This window comes from Cavia porcellus, unplaced genomic scaffold (assembly GCF_034190915.1).
Source record: "Cavia porcellus strain 051 isolate PalLab524CR breed Dunkin Hartley unplaced genomic scaffold, mCavPor4.1 scaffold_14, whole genome shotgun sequence".
Lineage (NCBI taxonomy): Eukaryota > Metazoa > Chordata > Mammalia > Rodentia > Caviidae > Cavia > Cavia porcellus.
In genome coordinates, this window is record NW_026947497.1 from 68,679,229 (window position 1) to 68,688,466 (window position 9,238).

Genomic DNA, 9,238 nt, shown 5'->3' on the forward strand with positions numbered 1-9,238 from the left:
GCAACTTGGATTTGGGTAGAAGCTCCACCATTTATGTGCTAGGTGAGTCCATGGTCCTGATCTGTACAGTGGCAATAGTCACTGTAGCTTAAGAGACTACAAGGATGTTCTCAAAATGGCAATGTGCCAGTCACAAGGCTGGTGTGAGTGCAGAGGAAGAGTTTAGTATTACTGCTTTATCTACTAACAAGTCTACCTCTTCCCACCCCTTATTTCTCCTTGGCTCCCTAAGGCATCAGGGTTGCCATAGCAGCCAGATGCTGATGATGCCTCTGGAGGGTAGCAAGATGAAATTGAGCCAGCTCTCAAGTCCTCACTTCTCTGTGCCCTTGCAAGGCCAGGGAGAGATGGTCTGAAGCTAGGCCTCCTGTGAAGCCCCCATTCTGTCTTAGATTACTTAGATCCACACACTCTGCCTCTGTGGCCTGGGTTCAGGGCCCTACAGCTACCCTTTGGAGACTCACTTCTTTCCAAGCTCTGTCTCCTGGCGCCTTGCCTGGTTGCCTTGGAAACAGGTTCCACTGCGGACAAAGGCGGGAGCTGGGTCCTGCTTCTTCTTGGTCTCGTCGATGAGGATTTTTAGACCGTGGAGACTGCGCTGCCCTACCCTGCACCTGCCTTCACTCCCCACGTTCTCGCTTAAGTGGAGCTTCCCCACCCTCAGCACTGACGACGAGATGTGTAAAAGTGTGACCACAGGTGAGTGGAAGAAAGTCTTCTACGAGAAGATGGAGGAGGCAAAGCCAGCAGACAGCTGGGACTTCATCATAGACCCCAACCTCAAGCACAATGTGCTGGCCCCCGGCTGGAAGCAGTACTTGGAATTGCATGCCTCAGGCAGGTGAGTCAACTGGAAGCAGGGTTCGCACTGGGCCTCCAAGCCTGGGTACTTCCTAAGCACAGAGGAACACACGTTGGACCCAAGTGCTTAGCTTCGGCCTCGCTGTTAGGCTGGTGTTGAGCAGGAAGCAGAGAGAATTCCTACCAGCAGTGTGGGGTGCCTGAGTTAGACTCCAGCCCTTCCCCTGATTACCTGTGTGGCTTTTCTTCTCATAGTTTGCCCATCCAGAAACTAAAGAGGTAGAACATATTTATCATTCTTTAAGTCTGACACTTTATGTATTTTCAGATTTTAACAATCTTCCCCAAATACTTGAAAACTATGAAATGGAAAGCTTGAGGTCCATTGGAAGTCAAGAGATCTGTTCTTTGGTTCAGTTTATATCTATTTAATTCAGGTTGATTTGATTTAAAATACTGGACATACGAGTTATGAAAGAGAGGGGCTCTACTCTTAGCTCTATGGTCCTTATGCAATTTAGTTTCTTTCTTGGACCTCGATTTCCCCATTTGCAAAATGAAAGATTAGTCTAGATCAGTGATGGAGAACCAATTGGAGCTTTCAATGATACAAACAGCCCGAGGTGACTGTGCCTGCCACAGGTTTGTTGCTGCTGGTCTGGATGCCTGTCTTAGGGCCGAGTAAACAATAACCTCAGTATCATCACCTAGAAGTTAATGGAAATGGAGAATCATGGGCCCTATTTTAGATTTGGATCAGAATCTGTATTTTAAGAATGTCTCTTGGTCATTTATATATACAGAATATATAAAACAACTTTCTAGCACTTTTGTCCCTGGGTTTACAGCACTGAGACTTACCTCTGTGACACGAATCAAATCGTGGAGGCTGAATGGTGCCACCTGGGGTCAGAAGCACAAGTTTCCTGCATGGCTTGGTTCAGTCAGTTCAGTTCAGTCTAATTCAGTCCAATTAAATCTAATTCAGGAAATATTATTGGCATCTGCTATGTGCTGGGCATTTGTTCTGCCTCTTACTTGCCTTGTGTACACAGACAGCTTTCTTACTTTTTGTGTCTCAGAGGTAAATAAAGGATTAGTTTGGTGATTTCCCAGTGCTGACATTTTTAAATCCGAGTTTTGTCTTCTGGTATGAAAGGGTGAAACAGTTGCCAAAGAATGTAAGTAAGCAATTGAAAATGAAGACATGAAGCTCCTAAGTTAGCTGCTGGGAGGGGACCACCGGCTCTGAGCCTGAGGGACCCTAAAGGCTTGTAGGCTTGTGGCTCCCCTAGATCTGGCTGGTACTGTTCTCCCATCAGCCTGGAAAATAACATCTTGGGGGCAGGGGCCACTCTGAGCACAGACTACGTCGGCTTCTAGGCCTAGGATTCATTTACTCCCCACGTTCTCGCTTCTTTGGCACTGGCTTGGAGACTGACGAGTGATATTGGGGTCACTTCCTCCTGGACTGGATTTAGCCTGTCCACAGTGTGGACAGCTCGGCCTGTGCAGATGGCTGGTTTATCTCCTGTCTGGTGAGGCCCAGCCCCACCATCAGGCCCTCAGGCAGCCTGGTAGGAAGAACTGACCTGCTGCAGGAGTGCATTCCTTAGGAGAGAAGGGCCCAGGCCAGAGACCTAAGGATATGAGATGGATGGTACTGAGGCCCCTACAAAGCACCCAAGAAGCTGGGCACCACTGCGGGATAACCTGGTGGCATCTCCAGGAGCCTGTTCTGCTCTAGTCCCCAGACTCTCACAGTGGACAGGCTGCTTGGCCTTGAGGGCAAAGCTAATGAACACAGGGAGCCATCAATACCCCATCTCACCTCTAAGCCCTGCCCAGGCTTCTCCTGTCCTCAACTCTTTTCTAGGCCTGTTTCTACCACCTCCACACACTCCTCTTCCTTTCCCTCCTCCGCCCTGCAGGTTCCACTGCTCCTGGTGCTGGCATACCTGGCAGTCGCCCCACGTGGTCATCCTCTTCCACTTCTACCTGGACCGCGCCCAGCACGCTGGCTCAGTGCGCATGCGCGTCTTCAAGCAGCTGTGCTACGAGTGCGGCACGGCGCGGCTGGACGAGTCCAGTATGCTGGAGGAGAACATCGAGAGCCTGGTGGACAACCTCATTAGCAGCCTGCGCGAGCAGTGCTACGGGGAGCGTGGTGGCCAGTACCGCATCCACGTGGCCAGCCGCCAGGACACCCGGCGACACCGTGGCGAGTTCTGCGAAGCCTGCCAGGAGGGCATCGTGCACTGGAAGCCCAGCGAGAAGCTTCTGGAGGAGGAGGCGACCACCTACACCTTCTCCCGCGCACCCAGCCCCACCAAGCCGCAGGCTGAGGAGGGGTCAGGCTGCAACTTCTGCTCCATCCCCTGGTGCTTGTTTTGGGCCACGGTGCTGCTGCTCATCATTTACCTGCAGTTCTCCTTCCGCAGCTCGGTCTAAGATTCCCTCGGGGTGGGGGCAAGGCTTGGGGGATGGAGGGCAGTCAGCCCCGGGGAGGGAGCAAGAAGAGATCAGGGTTGGCCGTGGGGTCAAGCTTGGACCTTGATGCCAGTCACTGACTCCGAGGGCACTCTGGACAGGTGACAGTTTTTCCACCTATGAAGTTAAGGTTCTTAGCTGGATCATTGTTTTTAAAAGAGGAATCCCAGACTTCAGAGTTCTACCTAGGTGCCTTAGGGATTTTGGATTTGAAAGACTGTGTAGGTTTCCCTCCTGGTCCAAACTCTGGTCTCTAACTCTTACCTCTTCCTCTATCAGAGCATGGCTCCTCAAATGGGTTCCACACAAGATTTTGTGTGAAGATTTACTTTGGAACGGTTTGAAAATTACAAGACTAGGTGCCAGCAGAGGCTGCACAGTCGCTATGAGCTTGGCCTTAATTTCTCACTGGTTTCCTGCCCCTGCTCATTATCTTCCCACCCTCTAGCTGCAGCCTTCATTTGATTGGCTGCTTGAGCCTCAACTGGCTCTACCTCAGGCTTACAGCAGAGGCTTCTCTTAAAGAGAGGACTGTGAAGGCTTTAGGGTCCTCCTTGCAGCATTGTCCCTGGGATCCTTGCTTCTGTTTTCCAGCTACTCCTGTCTCAAACGCATCCTGGAGTTGGCCTGGTTGAAAGATGGTGGTGGGGTGGAGTCTCATAGGGAACAAGCTTTTCCACTCACTGTACGGGAACTGGCACACAGCACATGATTTAGTGAAGAAGACAGAGTTTTAAAAGCAAAGCATTAGAAAAGCACATAAAACAACTTGCCATTATGATGGTGAGCTCAGATTCTCAGCAGTGCTGATGGCCAGAACAAAGAGAAGATTAGGTTTTTGCTGCAACAATACTTCAGTGACTTTCCCATGCCTGCCATCCGTGGGCCTCTGGCCAGACAATGGCTATCCACAGAGACCACAGGTTTGAGTGTCTTCAGGTTAAAGGTCTGAAATGAAGTCCACAGAGAAGCTCAGGTTACCTTAAAATGGAATGCTATGAGGCCTGGAGTGGCAAGAAAGGACATTTCTTGCTAATAGGGGTATGGAATAAGGTTGGAAGGGAAGGAACAAACAGCAGATGGTAGAAAGCCACCCTGAAATCTTGAGGGCCCTCCTGTACCCCGCTTCTACTAATAATCTGACTCCTTCTCCTCCTTCCCCCGTGACTCCTCTAGAAAGTCACCATTTGTAGGGGTGGGGATAAGTGTCACTTCCACAAAAGTGGGATACTTAAATAAGAATGTCTTCAGTTGGGTTATTTGCAGTTAGAAGTCATTGCATATTTGAGACTTCCTGCATTGTCTCTAATTTGTAATGAGCCATTGGTTCTCCCTCTCTCATTACACTACTTCCCCTCTTCCCTTTTTTTTTGTCCCTGCTGAGGTTCTGTTTAGGTCCAGCTCTGGGCCAATCCTATGCATTCTCAGGAGAGGGACAGGGATCAGCAGAAGGCCAGTCTTACTCCTGCGCCCTAATACTAGTAACTAGCTGTGACTTCCTTCACTTCACTCATGCAGTATTCATTGCTTTACCCAGTCTACATGTCCTGACATCTATTCTCTAGCAATAGCTGATTTAGGTGTTGGAGATGGTGGGCACCTCAGGCAGGCCCTGTCTTTCAGAAAACTCTGCTTTCTATAGAGGTTCTTGACCCCAACTGCACTTATGAAATCCCAAGGAGCTTTCCAAGGAATGCCAGTGCTCAGCTTCCTGTCCTGATCTATATGATCAGAATTTGTGAAACTGGGCTAAGCATCTGAATAGAGCACCTACTGGCCCATCGATGCTGCCTGGAATGATGCCTTCTACCTGGGGCTTCCTTTTGCATCCAGTTTTATAAATGTGAAGCTTTGAGATTCTCTTGATGACCTGGATTCTCTGCAACTGCAGCTCAGCTTCCCTTCTCTCCTTCTAGCTCCCTACTTGCTTTCCACTCTGTGCCCCCAGGGACTTGACCCTCTGTCCCCATCCCCTGCTCCTGCAGATCTGCTCCTGTAATGACTTACCCCACTGCGAGTCTCCACTATTGAATTTTGCTACCCTAAAACTTTGTGTGTCATCCTTGTGCAGGGGTCATGCTAATATTTGTCATAATTACTCACTTATGTCTACTCTCCCTATGAGACGTAAGCTCCAATCAACATACACTGCATGTATTTTATTTGCCTTCAATGAACACACTTCACGTGCTCAGTAAACAAATGTTGAATGAATAAGTGGATCAGTGAGTAGTCATCTCCAGCCAGATCCTTTCTTCCCTAGCACATCCTGCTGTGACAATATTAAGGGCCTTTCTCTCTCTTTCCACCATTTAATTTTCCTAGATCTTGTACTCATATATCCTAAATAAAATGTTGAAATCAAAGCATGTGGAGAAGACAGAGGTTTTTGCTTTTTGTCAGATGGTAGCATGGGGTCATATAAGGCAGGTGTATTCAGTCTCTGCACTGTGGCCCAATACCAGTCTGTGGGCTATCAGGAACCAGTCATAACACAGGACATGAGTGGCCTGAGACAGGCAAACTTCATCTATAGTGACAGCCTCTTCCTGGCTCCCCATCACTTGAATTGTCACTTGAGCTGCATCTCCTGTTAGTGGTGGCATTAGATTCTCACAGGAGCACAAACCCTACTGTGAAATGCACACATGAGGACGAAATTACGTGCTCCTTATGAGAGTCTAGTGTTACAATAATGGAAGTGAGGTGCTCAGTTGTGAGAGTATTGGCCAGAGGTATGTATGGGGTGGATATGCAGAGATAAGGGACTTTGGGGAGCCATAGCCCAAAGCCTCCCAGAATGCATGGTTAAAGATTAAAAACCCACAGGGCCAAAAGTCCATGTAGGAATAAAACACATTGCTGTAAGAAATGAACGCTCTGGTCCTCCACTCCCTATAGTCTGATTTGTTATTCAGACAGCTCTAAGGTCGATCATCTAACAGACTGTTTGCTCTTACCTTGTCTTTCCCCTGTCGTCCCCTAACCCCTGCAGGAATTGCTGCACATGTGTTCTTCTTTCATCCTTTTTCCTTGCTTAATGGACCTATCAATAAAAAGTCACAGAAGATTCAGCTTAGAGTTGTTTTTCCTGAGACCCTCTTATGCTGAGGGAGTCTTGGTTAAGGCAGGTCTCCCCTCTCCAGGGCCATCTTAAAGGTTAAACTAGACAGGGGGGCTGAGTAATCTCTCATCCTTTGTGCTGTGTCACAGTCATGATCTGTGACACTCAATAAATGTCATGTGCTGGAATCATCCCGAAACTACTTGCCTTCCCCCATCAATGGGAAAATAATCTTCTATAAAACTGGTCTCAGGTGCCAAAAAAGTTGGGGACCAGAGATATAAGGTGCTCTAAGCCCTGCGGGCACAGAGAACTGTGAAGCTTGGGTTGATTTTGGGTGCATTTCCTTACGACTTTCAGGTGATTGTGATTCTCAAGGGCTCTGCCTTAAGGCTTGAAATATCCTGAGATCCTTCCTTATACTATCCTGTACCTGACTATATAGAACACTGCATACTCTTCAGGGACAGGTTACCCAGCTTCTTTGTGAGCACTCCGAGTGACTGGGAAATCATTACCTCCCAAGACAGCTCATGCATCCTTTTGGTAGCTCTGCTTACTATTTCCGTTGAAGTCTTCCTGGGACGAACTTGTTTTTTCCATTCATTGGTTCAGTTTTCAGAAGTGGGACCACAAAGGAGAAATGTTCCCTGATTCTCAGGCAAATCTTTTCTCAGTAGCACAGTTAGCTGAGCCTTTTAACTAGGGTTAACTGAAGTTAACTTAGACTGCCATTTTTCTGCTCCCATTGCTATTCTGAAAAAGCCAGGTCCCACGAGGTCAGACACAATGTGACACCTTTGAGTACTCTCTCCCCTGTCTTCAGCAGCTACACTGACTTCTTTTTTTTTATTTAAAGAAAGACAAAACAAAATAGAAAATGGGCAGATATAGTACATATGTTCAAAGAAAAGAAATAGACAGTGATAAATCACTAGCTGATGTATACATATTGTCCCCCTATAAATAGTTGTTCAAGGTACACAAGGTACACATATAAATGGGAATTCAACCGCGGAGACTGCAAATAGTTCTGTTCAACTATCCAACAAAAACTAAGTATTATGGCTATCAATTCTATACACTTAGACATGTATGCATTTATCCATATCTTCATTTATGTTGAGACTTAACACAACTTATTAGATTAAAATCCTTTTGAACAAAGATTAATAATATTGCTGGATTTCACATCCAGGATCAGGATGGGTACTGCAGTGCCACTTTCTTTCCTTCAAACTTTTTGTTCATTTCATCATGTGTCATCAGATCAGTTTTCATAAACTGTTTATAGATTTTATGTAAGCATGAGTCTTAACATGTATTTCTATCCTTTCTATATTAGAGGGAGAAACGTAACAAAGCAAGACAGAGCTAAACTTTTTCTTATAGACATATAAAACTAAAAAGACATATAAATCTGCTGTATAAGGAGTTCTATCATGGTCACTGTGCTGTTTCTTGTTATCATCAACAGAATTGGCTATATCATCAGATAAAGTATAATTGAACATATCAGCACATAACAGAATTAACAGAAATACAACTTTGTAGATAGTGTAGAGATACAAAAACAGGTAGTAATCAAATTAGAATGGATATTGTAGTGAATCATTGTCATTTTCAGTATAGTTGTCTATACTCCTCAACTTGTTACCATCAACCTTACAGTTTTGAATAAAATCTGTCAATAATAAGCAGCAATCAAACAAGTCATATTTAACTAAGATCAGTCATGATACAACAGTATAAGTCATACAGGGATCCTGATTGAGTTAATAGGAAATTAAAGATGACCACTGTGCTATGGACAACTGTCTGTGCCCCTTAGATCCAGTGCTTGTATACAAACTAGGATGGAACAAGTTCTAACCAAGCAGAGTGGTGCGAGTAATAAGGGTTTTAATTCCTGATACACTATTAGCTATATCTTCTGCTGTTTTTTTTTTTTTTTTGGATTTTATTACTCCTTAGTTCTTATTACTTTTTGGGGGGGGGAGAGAATAAAGTCAAATATGGCAAAACAAAGCTGTCAGTCAAAACCAAGGATAGACATAGCACATGATGTAGAACAGAGTACAAGGTTATCAACAATGGTTATCAACGTTGTCTCTTGTTTCCTTAAAAAGATTTGTCTATCTCATTAGATATTATAAAGTTGGACAAAATAGTAGAGAACAAGACCAATAAAACTTAGGCATTGTGAACATTACAGGACTTCCAAAGGAGACAATAGTCGAACCAGAATGGGCATCTTTGTGAATCTTATTGCCTTCAAAGTAGTTGCCTATACCCTCAGACTTGATACTATGGCACAGAATGGAACAGAGTCTAATCAGTCAAAACAAGATCGTGGGAGTATTACAGGACTTCAAAACAAGTTAATAGGAAATCGAAAAGAGTTACTATTATATATCCTAATTTTTAAAATTTTTCCCTTAATTAAAATAAACATAAGAAATAACTAAATATTTTTTTAAAAGAGTAGTAGTTACCATAGTGTCTGTCTTTTTCCTTGAAATATTTAGATAAAACTTCATATACTATAGCTTCAAATATTTCCATATCAAGAAGCCCAGAATAAAGCCTTTCTAATTAATAAGTGAAAATTTTATAAGGCTTCAAGGCCACATAATGGGGAATCATGATTGCCACATATTTTTATATATTTGAATCATTACTTACATTAGGGAAACTATTCGGTATTCATACATGCGAGATTGATTTATTTCACTTATGAGTATGGTCTCAAGCTGCGCCCATTTATTGATAAATATCTCAATGTGATCCTTCTTTATAGCTGAATAACACTCCATTGTATAGAAATACCACAACTTTTTTATCCATTCCTCAGTTGATGGACACCTGGGTTGTTTCCAAGAT

The 9,238-nt window shown here is 44.8% G+C and overlaps 1 protein-coding gene across 1 annotated transcript; it reads left to right on the forward strand.

Annotated features, from left to right (window-relative positions):
• The first annotated feature begins 368 nt into the window (after nucleotides 1-368).
• Rtp1 (receptor transporter protein 1) lies at nucleotides 369-3,279 on the forward strand. Its single transcript, XM_003477079.3, has 2 exons — nucleotides 369-841; nucleotides 2,733-3,279. Exons 1-2 carry the CDS (start codon nucleotides 570-572, stop codon nucleotides 3,250-3,252), a joined length of 792 nt encoding a protein of 263 aa, XP_003477127.1. The 5' UTR covers nucleotides 369-569; the 3' UTR covers nucleotides 3,253-3,279.
• The last annotated feature ends 5,959 nt before the right edge of the window (nucleotides 3,280-9,238 follow it).

Bases quoted from the DNA above. Each gene is read 5' to 3' on its own strand.
- Rtp1 (XM_003477079.3), top strand. From the start codon at position 570: ATGAGGATTTTTAGACCGTGGAGACTGCGCTGCCCTACCCTGCACCTG. The intron at 842-2,732 runs GTGAGTCAACTG...TCCGCCCTGCAG, and splicing joins GAATTGCATGCCTCAGGCAG to GTTCCACTGCTCCTGGTGCT.